The sequence below is a fragment of the Larimichthys crocea genome, chromosome XII, assembly GCF_000972845.2.
Source record: "Larimichthys crocea isolate SSNF chromosome XII, L_crocea_2.0, whole genome shotgun sequence".
Lineage (NCBI taxonomy): Eukaryota > Metazoa > Chordata > Actinopteri > Sciaenidae > Larimichthys > Larimichthys crocea.
In genome coordinates, this window is record NC_040022.1 from 20,766,341 (window position 1) to 20,784,938 (window position 18,598).

The 18,598-nt window shown below is 34.8% G+C and overlaps 1 long non-coding RNA gene and 3 gene segments (V, D, J or C); 3 read left to right on the plus strand and 1 right to left on the minus strand.

Annotated features, from left to right (window-relative positions):
- The window catches only part of LOC104939250 (Ig mu chain C region membrane-bound form-like), a 99,188-nt gene that overhangs the window by 40,594 nt on the left and 39,996 nt on the right, over nucleotides 1-18,598 (plus strand). Inside the window, 1 exon segment of the C gene segment in view lies at nucleotides 7,515-7,520. Within this exon segment, the coding sequence occupies nucleotides 7,515-7,520 (6 nt within the window).
- The window catches only part of LOC113747087 (uncharacterized), a 64,621-nt gene that overhangs the window by 34,301 nt on the left and 11,722 nt on the right, over nucleotides 1-18,598 (minus strand). The window contains exon 2 of the long non-coding RNA XR_003463321.1: nucleotides 5,304-5,310. This is a non-coding gene — a long non-coding RNA (uncharacterized LOC113747087). The remainder of the gene's footprint in view (nucleotides 1-5,303; nucleotides 5,311-18,598) is intronic.
- Nucleotides 1-18,598, plus strand: part of LOC113747085 (Ig heavy chain V region 5A-like) — a 37,780-nt gene that overhangs the window by 7,862 nt on the left and 11,320 nt on the right. The window contains 1 exon segment of the V gene segment in view: nucleotides 15,976-15,989. Coding sequence covers nucleotides 15,976-15,989 — 14 coding nt within the window.
- Nucleotides 1-18,598, plus strand: part of LOC109141993 (Ig mu chain C region membrane-bound form-like) — a 42,008-nt gene that overhangs the window by 7,334 nt on the left and 16,076 nt on the right.

Here is an 18,598-nt window from a genome sequence, read left to right on the forward strand (position 1 = left end):
TTCTCACACCAGTAATCATTATTACTGAGGTGACCCAGAAATGGAAGTGTATAAGACTGACAGTGCAGCTTGTACTGTATAAATGTTTTAAATACACACCTCACATTCTAAGTCTCTCACACTGTACACATGTGAAAAACTTTCCAAACACACATAGAAAAAAGAGAAACACTGGACAACATCTTTAATGTTGGTGTCTCAGTAACCAACCAGATTTGGTCTTTATGTATAACCACCAAATCTCCAAAATCTCTGACTAGTATAATGGAAAACCACACACTGATGCTAAATCCCCACCTATTCTGCCTTTACAACATATATCCTTCATAGAGTAATGGCTTTTGCAGTTACATACTCAGGACTGTCCCAGGCTTGGATTCATGGATTCATCACAAACCAAGAAAAGGACTCGAATGGATTGGACACATCAACAGTGGCACTGGCACAATATTTTTCCAAGACAGTTTTCCATCACCAAAAACAGGTGAAAAGTCTAAAACAATAAGACTTTTCGAGAACTACACACCAGACTACAAAAACTGAGCTACACTGAGATCTGTATGAGAATCTCTGAAGCATGTCAGGCCTTTGAAACACAAAACAAATTCCCGATTGAATGACGGACAAAACAGTGAAACACATTTCATCAATGAAAATGTCAGTGTGTTAAGACAGTATATCATGACTTAGAGCAACGCCTGCATTCATAAACAGACAGGAGTGGGTTGCCTGGATTAATAGTGATCTGCAGATGAACAGTCTGAAGATTCTGCTGTTTATTATTGTGCTCGATACTCACAGTGACTGGAGTTGCTTCAACAGCTGTTAAAAATCCTACATTACTCATTGTTACTGAGTGGATAAACACAAACTATCTCATAGGATTAAGATCTTAACTCATGTTACATCATGTTAAAACTAAAAAGTCATTGCAGTCCCACCTTTTAAACTCAAGAGCTGAGACAAGGAAAGACTGTTTTGACTGAGCACATACACGTAATATTTATCTTCGTATTGCATACTTTATTTTAGATTATTTTATTTTCTTTCTTTTTTCTCTTTTTTTCATAGTGTATATATATAGTTAAATACTGCATTACATAAAGTCCTGAAACCTTTCTTGAGAAATATAATTCAAAAAAACTGAACTGACAAAAAACACAACAGAGATCATTTGGTGATGAATGGGTCAAATACAACACAACAATCAGTTGCTGAAATTATACTATCATCAGTATTATAGTATCATTATTATATATATCATATGATTAAGTGACAGAAGAAGTGTTAAGTATTTGCTTCCATTCCATTCCACTTGAATCTGGATTGATTGTGGTTTCATTTAAAATACACATGGCATGTTTTTATGAATTTATTTTTATGTATTGAGATGTCTAGAAAAGATGTAGAAAACATTTTTCATGTTTCTATACAAATAACATTGAATAACTAACTTAAACAGTAGCTATATCTTTTCACAAATATATAAACACAATGCAAATTTCCCTTTTGTAATATGACCAAGGTGAAAAAGCTCTAAACTTCTACATCATCAGTTAGAGATTGTCATTGAAGAGCACTTTTTTTTTTCTTTGTTTCCTCTGCTGTTGAAGATATACTTGACTTATGAAAAATGTATCTGTGTCACATGTTCCTTCTGTAAACCTGTAGAGGGAGGTCTATGCAAACTCTTCCTCTCTTATAAACACAACATCAGCCACTCGAGGCAGAACATTGGGACAGTTTGATATATTTTTAAAACACTCAGATCAGAGAGCACTGAACTACAGTGTTTATTACAGAATGAAAAGTACAATTATCTGGAGTTTATTATTTGCAGTTGCTATTCATGGTGAGAAAATCAATTTAGCTTCACTTCTTTTGAAAATGTCCAACCTGTGATTTACAAATGTGTTGGATCATGATCACAATTTCTTTGCTTACAGGAGTTTGGAGTGAGAACATGGACCAGTCTCCCTCTGAGGTGAAAAGACCTGGAGAGACAGTGAAGATGTCATGTGTCATATCTGGGTTTCACATGACAAGCTACCATATTCACTGGACACGACAGAAGCCAGGGAAAGCTCTGGAGTTGATTGGGTGGATGAATGCAGGTTCAAACTCTGCTAGCTATGCGAGCTCCTTTCAAAATCGTTTCACCATGACTGAAGATGTGTCCAGCAGCACTCAGTACCTCGAGGTCAAGAGCCTGACAGCAGAAGATTCTGCCGTTTACTTCTGTGCTCGAGGGACACAGTGACTAAAGACAGTGGAGCAGCTGCACAAAAACCTCCACAGACAACAAACAGCAATGTGATCTTAATGACATATCTGTTCATTAGATAGATAGATAGATAGATAGATAGATAGATAGATAGATACTGTAGATGCACAATATCTGATTAGAATTATTTCTCTGCAGTTAAAAAAAAACTGTCAGGTAGGAAGTGCTGACAGTAAATAAAAGGTAACCCCATATTAAAAATCTTTATTTAAAATGTGTTTTAATGAATTGAAATGTTAACTGTAACATGTTAACTTATAGAACAATATTCTTGGCTGTTGCTCCTCTTTTTTTTTCAATGGATGCAAATCATTATTGTTATTTCAGTGCTGATTTTGATGAATGTTTACCATGAATGTTTTATCCATGATTTGATGATGATGTGAATATTATCATGGTTAAGATGACATTATGAATAGCATAATATAATCACATTAAGAATAGCAAAAATGATCATTATCATTGTTTGAGATTAATGAATTATATGATGTTTAAATAATGAATTGTTGTTAATACAAAATGTTTAGTCATTAATAGTTTTATAAACAAAGCCACAGAACTGACGTGGATACACACATGCAAACATTTTGTCTCATAGGAGGAGTCAATGCAAAACTCAGATGTCTTCCACCTCTACTTATCTGACTGCAGAGAGGATGACAGAGAACAGTGGACACACAGTTTAACATGATGGACTATAGGACAGGACTGCTGCTTTTAACTATCTGCTGGGCAGGTGAAGATCTTCACTGATCTTTCATTTGTAGGTGTTTCATTTCATGTTGTCACTCATTTATTTCTTCCAAATCTTGGCAGGTGTTGATAGTCAGACTCTGACAGAATCTGAACCAGCGATTAAAAGGCCTGGAGAATCTCACAGATTGACCTGTACAGCCTCTGGATTCACATTCAGTAGCTCTGCTATGGCCTGGATCAGACAGGCTCCTGGAAAAGGACTGGAGTGGATTGCATTAATCAGTCAGCCTAGTGGTCGCGACAAATACTACCCTCAGTCAGTTCAAGGCCGGTTTACCATCTCCAGAGACAACAGCAGACAGCAGGTGTATCTGCAGATGAACAGTCTGAAGACTGAAGATTCTGCTGTTTATTATTGTGCTCGAGAGCCACAGTGACTGAAGTTTGTTGAGCAGCTGTACAAAAACCCAAACTATCTCATAGGATTAAGGTCTTAACTCATGTTACATCATGTTAAAACTAAAAATAGTCCCACCTTTAAACTCTAGAGCTAAGACAAGTCATCACAGTCATGGCCTTACATGGAACATAAATGAAAGTAAATGCAAAAACGACTAACACACAATTATCGTTTTCATCCGAGTATCTATGATGTTAAGTTATAATGTTGAATTAAAAGTCTGCCATTTAATCTGTGTGTCTTGTACAAACAGTTCTGAGAGCTCAATGAAAAACACGTGAATTAATCAAATATTAGCCAGAACACTCCTGTAATGAATATCTTAATAGGATAGTTTAACCAAACGAAATCAAAAACAAATATAGTCTGAGTTAGTGGATTTTTTTTCAGCACTGTGAGGAGGAGTCAATGCAAATCTTGATCTCTTCCATCTTTATTTATGTGACTGCAAACTGAAGACTAACCAAACCACCACGAGACATACAACATATTTCCACAATGGTTTTAACTACATGTGTAATGCTTCTGATCCTATCACTGATTTCTGGTGAATACACACTTCTGCACTCTTCTTCTTCACTGTCAAGCTTTCTGTTTGGCTCTGTTGTGATCAAACTGTCTTTCTCTCCAGGTGTTTGCAGTCAGACTCTGACCGAGTCTGAACCAGCGATGAAGCGGCCTGGAGAATCCCACAAACTGACCTGTACATATGCAGGAATATCAGATAGTAGCGCTCATATTGGCTGGATCAGACAAGCTGAAGGAAAAGGACTGGAGTGGGTTGCCTATATTTCTGCTCCAAGTGGAACCAATAAATTTTATTCCACATCAGTCAAGAATCGCTTCACCATTTCCAGAGACAACAACGTGGACCAGGTGTATCTGCAGATGAACAGCCTGACGACTGAAGATTCTGCTGTTTATTATTGTGCTCGAGAGTCACAGTGATACAGGAAGCCACAGAGCAGTACAAAAACCACTGCAGATGGCATTGTGACAGTCCCTGAAAGAAAGTGCTGTAAAACCAGTTCATGCTCAAGTTGTATTTAAAAATAACCCCTAATTCAGAATGCATCTCCCCACACTATACTTCTTTCACCACTTGTCCTCAACTGAAACAAAGAGCAAAGCTGACACATTACCAGGTTGATGTTTTGTTTTACAGTAAGGCTGAGCAGCCTCTTATCTGTAAAAAGAATAACAAAACTCTTGACACCTCATATCTACTGATGGCTGCAAAAAGGGCCACATTACAGGAACAGTCTGTAGAATTTAGTGCGTATATAGCGATACAGCTAATGATAACAACCCCATCACCTCACCCACTCTTTCTTAATGTGGGAAAACTATAGTCACCATGAAAGCTGAAAAAAGCATGAAAATCACTATAGAGCCAATGTTTGTCCATTTTGGGCTACTGGAGAAACATGGCAGTTCAACATGGTGGACTCCATGGAAAAGGACCCATGGTGTGTGTATATGAAAGCCTCATAACAAAAACATAGTGATTGTTATTTTCAGGTGATTGCTCACTAATGAAAAAATAGATATGCAAAATTAATTTCTGCTATATTCTGTATTTATTTTTTTATGAATTAACTGTGTTTGGTTCAGGGTTCCACATGTCAAATGACGTTGAAAAGGACCTAGTATTTTTTAAATATGTTGAATAACAGTTTGTTGAATTGATTCAGCAGGTTTTATTGAACATTATGGTCTGAATAAATGATGGTAACCAGCATTAAGAAAAGTAAAGTTTTCCATTATTTGTAATTTAAATTCTTCAGATTAAAATATGTACATAATAATATACAAAACATATAAGATAACATTAGTTATAATGCAACATATAAATTTACCAACTTACAACCTTAAATATAATTTTGTTTGATTAGAGTTTTGTTTTATTCTTACCCACTGCTGGCAGTCAGGTCCCCTGAGTCTCCAGTGCAGCAGTGTTTGGTTTTTGTTTTAGGGTTTCTCACTGTGATGGGCTGGGGTGCACTGAGATATACATCCATACAAAAACCTAAGAACAATCATCATACACTCTGCTATTCTAGTGATTGAAAAAAAGGACAATACAAAATACTTCTCATTGAAACATGAGGTAGGTTCTGTGTTTGTCATTTCTAATGAGTAAATTAGTAGTTATATATATATAAAAGTCACAGTCAGTGCACAGATGTAAATGTTATCTTTCTGTAAATCTTAACTTTAACAACTGATTAAGAGTCAACACGAAACACATATTCACAGGATAACACCAGGGCATAAGACTGATCAGGATTTCAGTGCATTTTAAACACTTCTTGAGGTTTTAACACATTTTTTAAGGCGTGTCAGGTTTTTGTTCAACCAGTGAGTGGAGATGTAGCACTGTGATGCTTTTGACTACTGGGGTAAAGGAACTTCAGTCACCGTAACTTCAGGTAAGTCACTTTTAAACATCATATTTTTAGTGACTAGTTTATTTTACTTTTTAGATGTGATTATTGGTGATAGAGAAGTTTAACTCCTGGTCTTATTTAGCGTTGTACTGATGTTGGACAAACTAGACAACCGAGAAGACAGATGTTTTTGATGCTGCTGTTTCTTAGAAAACATGAAAAAAGTTCCTTTCTAAGTTGATCTTAAAACAGTAAAATACCAATGTCTCACATTACATAATAATTCATTTTTGCCACTGTGAAAAGTAATTATACACCATGTCTGCCTTTTTATGGCAAATGACTTTATCTGAACATAGGAATATATATTTAATTTGTGTTTTTATATACCTGGTCAGTATGTGTTTATATTTCATAACTGAACATTGAATAAAAACCTCATCAAGTGCATTCTGTAATATAGAAAGTAGTGTATATGTAGAATGTAACAGAGCCTTTTAAAGGAGCGTATGCATTTGAACAGTTGTCTCCATTATTAATAATATATTTAACATTGAAAGGAATATTTTACATTAAGTGATTTGTAATTCTTCTCAACAAGATTCTTAGATTCTCCAAAAGGGGAACAAAATTCTGATCAAATATAATTTTATACATGAATAATTACTTAAAATTATACGTCTTAATGAGGTAATGATTCCAAAGAACAAAGCAGTCGTTTTAGTTTTAAATGTTGATTGGGGGTCATTGTATTAACACTCTCACCTCTGGCTTATATGTGTGAATGGAAATCAACATAATATTTCCTTATTTGTCACTTATAAAAGAAATTGTCTTCACTTTTATTGTGCAAACTGGCTACCATCATAGCTGTCAGCTACTATTAAAAATGTACGTAATGTTTTAAAAGCTTTATAAGATAAACTGCGCTTTGAATAATGAAGAATGTTTTATATTTATACATATTGATATTTACATTTACTGTATTAAACACAGAACATTTTGGTTCTCCATATTTTAATTTGGAGGTTGACATATTCAACAAATCACTGTTTTTTTTAAAGCAATTGATTATCTGTGAAAATATATGTGCGTTTGTATTTATATGATTTTAAACAAAATTTTAAAATTTCCAGTTGAAAAATGGCAGAAATGGGGAAAAAGGAAAATTGGCTGATTAATTATATTTCACAAAAGAGTGCTAAAAGAGTGGGTAAATATTGGTGCCATTGTATAAATTCAGTCCACCCTATGTGCTTATTACAATGTATTATTTATTAAAAATGTATTTTTTATTAAAATGACCTTTGGATAGATTTCTCTTCAGATCTCTTCAGTGTCATTATGAAAATCATGCTACTCTGTGGCCGGTTTTTCCATTAGCCAGTATATTATTATTTACCTATTAATTATTATTAAGTAATAAATAAAAATAAAATAAAATAATAATAAGATAATTGGGATAAATTTGCTGCTAGGAAAGACAATAAAGATCATTTCATGTTTGAGCTGCAGCATTTAAACATAAACAATGACACTATTTTTATTTCAGATGCTTATAGAGACAACAGAGGAGCTTGTTATACTCTCTATTAATATTTTTTATTATCTTTTAGTTAAGCTATTGGTCATCTGTGTTTGTTAATTTCCCTGTATTAGTATCTATATGTTTTCTCTCTCACAGAACAACCTACATCACCAACTGTGTTCCCTTTGATTAAATGCGAAGCTGGGCGTGAAGATAAAATCACTGTTGGTTGTCTTGCAAGCAACTTCTTCCCAAATAGTCTGACTTTCAAGTGGACCGAGGCCAGTGGAACCATCCTGACCTCTCGTCAATATCCTACATCTAGGAAAAACAACATTTATACAGGAGTCAGTTTGCTTGAAGTATCAAAGTCCGACTGGGATTCCAAGAAGTCCTTTCAATGTTCTGTGACTCACGATACAGGCACCAAGAGTGTGAACGTGAAAAGTATGTGATTTTAATTTCTAACATTAACTATCATTACTTTCTTATGTCTATGAGTCCACACATACATTACCTTGTTCATTTTTTTTTATCATTTCCATCACTGCTTCTCATGTTTCCCCTTTATCTGTCTGGTATTTTACATTTTTGTCTTAAAAATCTGAGATGCATAAGCACAGACTGTTGTCAATTTAAACACATATCCTTATCTCTCCTTTTCTTCCATATGTTTAGAGACTTCATTTGCTCCAGAGGTATCTTTGCTATCAGGGCCAAGAGGAGACACTCAGACACTGGTGTGTACAATTGAGAATTTTTTGCCAAAAGAGTTCTCAGTCAAATGGAAAAAGAATGGAAATGATGTAACTGGCTCCTTTGATTCTGATCCCAAAACCAATGGAGAGACATATTCAGCTCTCAGTACCCTGAACATCAAGAACACAGACTGGGACAGTAAAGCTGTTTACACGTGTGAGGTGACACACAGACAAAAAACATATACGAGGAAGGCATCTAAAGGTACAGGCTACTACAGTCAGCTAACGGTGACATAATCATACACTTTACTGAATTTCCAGATGTTAATAAATGGTTTTCTCTGGCGCTCTCTTTTGTATAGATCTTATCACGTTGACATTGAACCAACCAAGTCCCAAAGAAATTTTCAGCAACAACCAGGCAAAGTTGGAATGTGTCATTACTGGACAAGACAAGCCCACTGTAGATGAAAGTACAATCACATGGCAAATTAATGGAAATGATGTGACCAACAACATTAGTGAATCAGCAATCAAGTCCGAGAACAGTCAGCACATCAAAACCAGCACAATGACTCGTAGTCTTACTGAGTGGCAGAGTGTCAACAACGTACGCTGTTCTGCCACTAAAGAGGATATGACTCCAGTTTTTCAAGTTCTGACTGTCCGCAAAGGAGGTATGTTACTGGGTAATGGAGGCTGATTGGTTGATATGCAGTAACCTGCACACACAAACAAAATATCTCATAACAACAAACATATAGCTTGTATATGAACCTCCCTATTAAACTGGGTATCTCTTTCAGATGGAAAAAAGCCAAAAGTAACAATCCACGTCATGCCGGAGAATGACATCCAAAAAGAAGAATCAGTCACTCTGGTTTGTCTGGTCTCCAGTACTGTGCAGCAGGATTACTACATTGCCTGGTCAGAATATATTGGACAAAATGACAGCATCTATAAGGATGGCATTAACTACCCCCCACAGAAGACCCAAAATGGCTACTCAGTAACAAGTGTTTACATCACCACCAACGACAAGTGGGACACGTCTACGTTTGGCTGCAACGTCTGGTTTGCTGGTGGCAATGACTCCGTTCACAAGAACGTGTCTAAGGACCATGGTAACGCGTTAGAATGCCGTTAGTAGATTGGCTTTAAATGTGGCATTTTGTGCTCATGTGTTGCTCTGTCTCTGTGTGTACTCTCTGTCATGGGAACTCGTGTCCTCTGTGATGTAATTAGTCTTTCTTATTGTGAAAAAAAAAAAGTGTCAGATTAGTTTTGTTTGTCATCATATTGTGTTTCAATCTGTCTTTGTCACAACAGCTTGAGTGTGCTGATCGTTTCAAATAAATGTTGCATGGAGAAACGTTTGTTACATGTTTATCAATGACTGCAATATTTTTTATTTTTCAAACAAACTCAAAAACAAGCACAAAGTCACACTAGTATACTGTACTGTTCCACAGTTTAACTGGAGAAATGTCGAAATGCAGCGCACAGTATGTGAGCAAAGAGTGAAGTTTCAATTCAAGTCAATGAGCAATTTTCAAGAGTTATCTTTATAAAAAAAACTTTTTTAATATACACACATACGCACACATACATACACACCTCTAAACCACCTGTACCTTCCTCTTCTTAGATTTTGCTCCAGAGTCAAAACTGGGTTGTGCTCTGAGCTGCACAGACGATGCCATTGAAGAGGATGAGTTCAGCAGTCTGTGGTCCACAACCTCCTCCTTCATATTCCTCTTCATTTCCTCTCTCTTCTATAGCATGATATTCAGCCTGGTCAAGGTAAACATGCAGGCCTGTTCCTGCATTTAAGTCATACTTAAAACCAAAGACTGGGTAGGATAAAGTGCAGGATTTCTACATTCACAGGAAATAAGTAAACAGTTTGACCAAGTATGTTACAAGTTATAAAATAAAACCCAGTTATTTAACAAAAAAAATGCAAAATATGAAGGCAAGACACTTTTGTTTTGTCCATCTTTGCAGATCTCTGTTGTTTCTTGAGAATGTGCAAGAGAAGAAAAGAATTTGAACTGCACAGAAATATTTTTATCAGATGTATTCATCATCATTTTCTGTCAGCTTTTTCACAACACAATCAAGCGGTGTGAAATGCATCACTTGGTTTACTTGTTTGACACGGCTAACCAGCACACGTGTGACTGATCAACATGTAATGAGTGAAGATTTGTCTCCAACCACAGCAAATATCTTTTAAGAGGACCACACATTTTGGCACGCACAATGTAATGAATTAAACACATTACAGATACCAACTTAAAATTAACAAATCTTACAAATGAACTAATCATGTTGTCCAACAGTTAATATAAATGTTTTAGAACAACAGTCACCTGCAGCAAATCTGCTCTATTGAAGACACAGAGATTATCTGGGTGTCAGTTCTGCAGCTGGGTGAAACTCCAGATTAAATTTGATCAAGATTTAACAATCTGTATTTGATCATTGAATATAACACATATATATTTTAATTGTTGGATGTCTTTTTGTTTTTGTCTTTCAGATGAAGAGACAATAAAGGATGAGATGCATGCATAGACGGTGACAGGTCTTCATTTCTTTTTTGTCTTTTTTTAAATCAATTATTGTGCATAATAATTAATATACAACTTATCCTCATATACAATGATTAACAAAATGATTTTAAAAAATATGTTCTTCTGTAACCTGTAGAAAAATGCAGCTGCAATTGCTTGTATAAATAAATGTGGTTACTGTTGATACATTATGATGAAATGTAGTATTGACTTTTGATTAATATGTAAATTACAAATTTTCCTTTAATAGAAATGAATATATTCTGTATGTGGGTTTGCATTTTGTAATTTGACTATAAATCTTCACTTATGTTTGGTTGATCTTGTTTGATACTTACAATATCATAAAAATTAAAGAGAGTAAAAATATGAGTGATTGTGTATTTGTGACAAACACCAAAAGCTTTTGAGGATTTTGTTGTCGTTTGAGTCACAACGCAGGGGTCTAAGAACGTCTAAAATAACACCACATCAAGTCAACATACCGTAAACTTCTGTTATCAGTTAAGCTCTGATGGTTTTTCAATTTCCTGGTGTTTCTAAACATATCATCATTAGAGAGTCACTTCCTCCCTCTCTCTTTACCTCTGGGACCACACCTGGAGCAGTGAAACTTAGTAGAAACCGTCACAGCTACAAATAAACTTCCTTGAAGCATGAGACTCGAGTTTCACTGCATATATTTGCATCTCAGCGTGTATCCAGGCGTGAAGTGGCTGACAGACACATAGCAGACACACATTGTCACAGACATCGTAAGCAATTTTTCATATGTGAAACACTGTGATGAAGCTGGAAAAATTAACAAAGACATCAAATACACTGAATTTTATGAACTCCAGATAAAGATACCAGATACAATACAAATATATTTGTTAAGTCTGTTTTGCTATAGTAAGATAAGATAAGAAGAGACTTTACTGATGCCACACTGGATACATTTATATGGAACAGAGGTGTAAGTTCATGGTTGATGGTTCATTTCGTAGTTCTTTTTAGTATCTAGAACGTCGTGGCAGTGTATAGCAGAAGGAGCTGGAGGCCTTTCATTGGCTCTGTTTGTTTGACTGCAACATTTTAAGAGGGTACAGTCCACCAAAAAAAAAAAAAAAAAAAAAAAAAGATTCCTAATGTTAAAAGTCCTCATCAGTTGCATTTAAACCTATTTGCAGAAATATTATGTTTAAGTACATTTACTGAACATGTTTTGTTTTAATTATTTGTTCACTAAGCCGTTACAATCCATTTCTGCAAAAATGATCCATTTAAAACTACAGAGGTTTGAAAATGTTCTGATATATTATCATTTGTGCCTGTGTAAAAGTACATAACACACAAATAAAGGTTACTTTGAATGTACATGTGAAATAAGCTCATTCATTCAGAAAGAAATCTGTCTTTCATAATTACCACAAAAATATGTCCTTCTCAAGAACAGTTTTAAGTTGCTCGATGAACAATTTAACTACATAAGATGTAGTGTCAGCTGGTCAATGTGTTAGAAGGACATCTTCCAGCTGGTTTATAGAAGTCAAAATAGTGAGTGAAGACTACCATCTACTGGCACAGGCTTTGTAAAACTCTGTCACTTGGTACTGATGCAGTAAATTAAATGTTAAATTAATTTAAATTAATGTGAGTGAAAAGATGTATGTAGGAAGATTACAAGATGTTTTATTGATCTTGACCAAGTCCGTCATGTACTGATACACATAGAACTTTTACTCTGTAATGCCAAGCGTTTATCTGAGTGCATCTGTTCGCAGGTGTTTAAGCACTGACAGAAAAACCACCCAACACGTACAGAGCCATCAGGGAGACTTGTGGAGTGATGCCGCTAAGTGGCAAATGATCTGATCAATCAATAAAACAAGCAATTTTGTTTTCCATAGTAAAAGATTTCAATATCACTACAACAACTGTAATAAGTCATTATAGACATGTACGTTGTGTTTTTCAAACAATATCTATGTTCTTAAATTGTGAAATAGTAAATACAGGTACTAATGAGGATGTTTTTTCTTACTCTTTTCCTCACAGAGAGACTCCATCATACACAGAATATGTACAGTACATATATGTGGGGCACCTTGGACCCCAAACCACTGTAGTTGTGTACTGAAATGGGCCAGGAGCAGTTTTGTATAATAGAAACATCTGTAAGATGTAAAACACGGTGAAATTATATAATTCTACAATATACAAGGGTTGTAAATGGTCAGTTTTGCTAAATTTAAGCAGGTCTACATTGAAACAGTGTCACTGTATGACACACTGTATGTTTACAATGTGTACAATGTGTGATGTACATTCAGGCAGCAGCTTATAACAAACAAACTGAATCATTGTACTGCCTGCATTCTGCCAGTGAAGACAAGCTCAAAGATGAACTATACAAGTTAAAAATCATGCTTGTGCTGCCATCTACTGGCTCCTATGTGCACTGTTGACACTCTGTAAAGTACAGCACTTGTAATATTATTGTCTGACAACACGAGTTGTGGAAAAGTGCAAAAGACTGCAACCTTTCAGCCCATAGAGGTCAGTGTAACAAAGTTTTTTCATCCATGTACCTTTAAGTGTGTAATCAATCTTTAAAAAGCTCTGTATAGTGGTGGTACTTGTCTGAGGTCTGTGAGTCTGCGAGTTATCTATTCATCTAATATCTCCCTATTCTAAGATTACCTGGGGCTAAATACATCCTCAGGTGTCTTCTTAAAAGACACATATACTGTGTTACAAAAACCTCTAAAGGCAGACAAAGGTCTTTAATCTGTAAATGAAAGCTGAATGTAAACAAGTACTTCATTATCATACAGTCAGCCCAAATAAACTAAAATTATGAAAAGCATTGGTAGTATTTTGATATGACTGTTACGGTACGAACATTAGTACAGTACTGTGAACTGTATCACTGTATCATTATCATAATGGTGAATCCCTTTTCAGGAGGGTGTACAACATAAGCAAATGAAAAACTAATTATGAATCCAAAAAATATTAAACACATGATTAGAGCTGAACATTTCTTGTTGAAATAATATGAAAAAAAAAAAAAACTTAATATACAATGAAAGCAGTTTTGTGTCATGATAGCTAGTGTGCAGGGTGGAGTTTTTGTATGGAGTTATATCACAGTGCAGTATAACAACCACAGTGATATATCCTGTGACAAAAACCTCTTTAACCGTGAAGGAAATGTTGGGCTGATGTAGATAAGATATTGGAGACATTTGTGCAACAAAACTCATGTTTAAACATTGACAATAATATGTTCTTACACAAAGGATTGTGTTAAGTCATCTAGAGCTTAAAAGAGAGAGTTTTAGAAAATGTTCTTCCCACGCAGGAGATTATGGAAATATTCACAAAGCAAAAAAAAATATGTAAAAAGTAAAATAGTCTTAAGTGGTTTTATAGTTTTATGGTAACAAGATGCTGAAATATAGTAAATTCTTCTGCTGAGTACAAAGAGTATGAAATATTAACTACATAAACACACATACATGTATCAGGGAGAGGTTTTTGTATGAGTATGTGACATTGTGTGTAGACTATGGGAAATACCACAGTGATATGTGGTAATATAAAAAGCAGTCCTGAACTGAACGGAAGCACAAAGCCAATGTCCTGAAGAAACCAGAGCATTTCACAAATCTATTAGACACTGGGAAAAAGGTGATATTGGAATAGTAGATAAATGAATTACATTCATGTGTAATTGTATTGATTGATTTATTTCCAGTTTTACCCGAAAAAACAAATCACCTCACTAAAGATTTCCACATACAAAAAAAACACATTTTGTGTTCACTCAGAGTTAACTTGATGTCAGGTTATTTTAAGTATGTTTCAAATGTGAGTTAATTATCACTAATTAAGGGGTCCCAAAAATATTTTGTGTTATCTATAGAATAGAATAGAACGCTTATTATACCTGCAATGTGAATTCATAAAAACTAAAACAAACAAACAAACAAAATAGGTACAGTGGTATTAACAGTCTCACATAATGTTGATTTTGAATTATTTGAAATGAAAAGAACCAGAGCTGTTGTGTTTTTCAGAGAAGAGTATGACAGCTACAATGAGGTGGAGTTTTTGCATTGTGGTTTTTCACTGTGCACTGGGGTGGCCACTGTGATTCACACCATTACAAAAACCCCTACATTGATAGTACAAGCTCTTGTAGCACTACTACTACTACATTACTGTTGTCACCAAACAATATGACTGAAAAAGATGTACTGAATGTCAAGAATTCATCATCCTATCAGAAACAAATGAACACTAAACAAAGAAATGTATAACTGTATTTATATAGTTGTTATATTCTTGTCTTGTAGTGAATCAGTGTCAGGAATATATATAAGTTACCACTCCAAAATAAGCGAATTCTAAAAAGAAACATTTGCACTGCTGACTTCTTTCACGTAATCTTAACGTTATAAAAAGTTTAACATGTTCAAGGTTTGAGTGTGTCATGATAGCCAGTGTGCAGGGTGGAGTTTTTGTATGGAGTTATACCACAGTGCCAAATAGCAACCACAGTGATAGATCCTGTGACAAAAACCTCTAACTGGGAAGGAAGTGTGATGCTGATACAAAAAAACAAGTAGGACAGATGTGTCCAACAAAAGAAAAGCAAAGATCTATGAAGATTGGCAACAACGTGTTCTTATACAAAGGACTATGTTTGGTCATCCATCCATCCATCCATCCATCCATCCACCCATCATCTGTATCCTCATCAGAGTTATGGTGGGGCTGAAGCATATCCCAGCTGACTTCCGGCGAGTGGCGGGGTACACCCTGGAGAAGTCGCCAGCTCATCACAGGACACATAAAAAAATGTGTGGTCATCTTAAGCTTAGGCACAGTGACAGTCATGCTAAACATATATAAAGTATACATCAACACCATCTTAGTTTAGCATGTGATAGATGTCAAGATATTACACTAAAAGCCCAAACTGTCAACCTCCTGGTGGCACTATAGGAAAAGTGTGAAGTCCATCATCTGGGGACCATGTATGTCAGATTTTATTTATTTATTTATTTTTTAATCTGAATCCATCAAATAGTTACTGAGATATTTCAGCCTGGACCAAAGCAGTGGACGGACCAACGGACCAGCTTTACTGTCCTTCTATCATAAATCATAAAAGTGTGACTAATGTAATTTCTCTAAAACATAGACCAATTATAGTTTAAAGGGTAAAATTAAAACTAAATTAGAGAAAAAGGAGAATGACAATTTGTGATTGCCACTGCTGAGACATTATAAAAAGCTAACAAAATATCAGTCAGAGGTTTTTGTATGAGGATGTGACACTGTGATACGGGGGTGGCAGCCACAGTGATATGTGGTAATACAAAAACCTGTCCTGAACTGAACCGAACTGAAACACAAAGTCGCTGTGCCTAAAGAAAAGATCAAGTCATTTCACCAAATCACACAGTTAATGCAATAGTATATTTTTTTTCTCATGAAGCAGTAAAATACTTGATGAACTCATGTGAAATCACTAAAGATAAAATGACAGAAGATTCGTGTCATGATAATCAGTGTGAAGAGTTTTTGTATGGAGTTATATCACAGTGTATTACTACGACCACAGTGATATATCCTGTGACAAAAACCTCTAACTGAGAAGGGAAAACACAGAATAGTTTTAGTTTAAAGGGTAAAATTAAAATGAAAATGTGGAATGATGTTTAATGATGGCTCCTGCTGAGTGAGTATAGACATCTAACAATGCACTCTATCAAGCAGAGGTTTTTGTAAGAGCAAATGACACTGTGGATGGAGTGGCAGCCACAGTGATATGTGGTAATACAAAAACCTGTCTTGAACTGAACTGAAGCACAAAGTCTCTTTGCTTTTAGAATAGAAAGGGTAAATTGGATTTATGTTTAATTGTTTGTTTTTATTCATCATTTTTACCCCAACCCCTCCACCACGCCCACGATAAAAAATTAAAATAAAGCAATATCTCATATTTATTAGACACTAAACAAAAAGTAACATTTAGTAGAATAGTGGAAGAACATATGAAATTGTTTGTTTGTTTGTTTGTTTGTTTGTTTGTTTGTTTGTTTGTTTGTTTTGTCTGTTTTTTCCAGTTTTACACTTGGGGAAAAAAAGGGAAAATATCACCGCACTAAAGATTTTCACATACAAAAAACAAAAAAAACAAACATATTTTGTGTTCACTCAGAGTTAACTTGATGTCAGGTTAATTTAAGTATGCTTCAAATGTGAGTTAATTATCACTAATTAAGGGGTCCCAAAAATATTTTGTGGTATCTATAGAATAGAACAGAACCCTTATTATTCCTGCAATGTGAATTCATAAAAACAAAAACAAACAAACAAAAAAAATAGGTACAGTGGTATTAACAGTCTCACATAATGTTGATTTTGAATTATTTGAAATGAAAAGAACCAGAGCTGTTGTGTTTTTCAGAGAAGAGTATGACAGCTACAATGAGGTGGAGTTTTTGCATTGTGGTTTTTCACTGTGCTCCCGGGTGGTCACAGTGATTCACACCATTACAAAAACCCCTACATTGATAGTACAAGCTCGTGTAGCACTACTACTACTACATTACTGTTGTCACTAAACAATATGACTGAAAAAGATGTACTGAATGTTAAGAATTCATCATCCTATCAGAAACAAATGAACACTAAACAAACAAATATATAACTGTATTTATATAGTTGAGTGGCGCGGTACACCCTGGAGAAGTCGCCAGCTCATCACAGGACACATAAAAAAAAATGTGTGGTCATCTTAAGCTTAATGTGATAGTTTCCTTAAAACTCAGGAGATGTTGTAAATATTCATAAGATAACAAGACTAATCAAGCAAGTAATTCTACAAGGTTGTACTTATACATCAACACCGTCTTAGTTTAGGCACAGTGACACTCATGTTAAACATACAGTATAAAAAGTATACATCAACACCATCTTAGTTTAGCATGTGATAGATGTCAAGATATTACACTAAAAGTCCAAACTGTCAACCTCCTGGTGGCACTATAGGAAAAGTGTGAAGTCCATCATCTGGGGACCATGAATGTCAAATTTCTTTTAAATTCTTTTTGTAATCTGAGAAACTGAACTGAAGCACAAAGTCTCTGTGCCTCAAGAAAAGATTGGGTCATTTCACCAAATCACACATTTAATGCAATAGTATATATATTTTTTTCTCACAAAGCAGCAAGATGACATTTCAGAAAAAGCTCTCTTTCATCATACTTGGCTTCTGCAAAGATAATACATTTTACATATGGAAAAAAACAACAACATAAAATACAGTTCTACAACTACTTGTAGTTAAGTTGTTGTCAGATTATTGAAAGATGTTTCAAATGTGAAGTTATGGTCATAAATTAAGTATTCAATTAGTATTCAATTATCAAAATGACTACTATTGCTAGTGTTAAATAAAGATGACAACCCAACCATTTGTGTTAGGTCACCCAACCTTTGATGATATACCCGACAAAAACATGTTATAAAATATATATCCTCTTGTCAGAACCTATTGATCCTGTTTCAGTTCTTTTGTTTCTAATTCACATTTAGTGTATGTCATTATATGTCACATGTCATATTAATATGTCATTGTTTTAATGTGTCTTTATCATAACTTTGAAACCCTTTTCAGGAGGATGTACAACAAAACCAAATGAAAAACTAATAAAAATAATAATAATAATAATTTAAAAAACAATCAACAAATAGAGTTTTACTGCTGATTCCTTTCACATTAATAGTTATTTAACATTACTTGTTGAATTATTATTAAAAAACACTAAAAACAAAATGACAGCAATTTCATGATAGCCAGTGTGCAGGGTGGAGTTTTTGTATGGAGTTATATTACAGTGCAATATACAGTGGTGGCCACAGTGATATATCATGTGACAAAAACCTCTTTCACTGA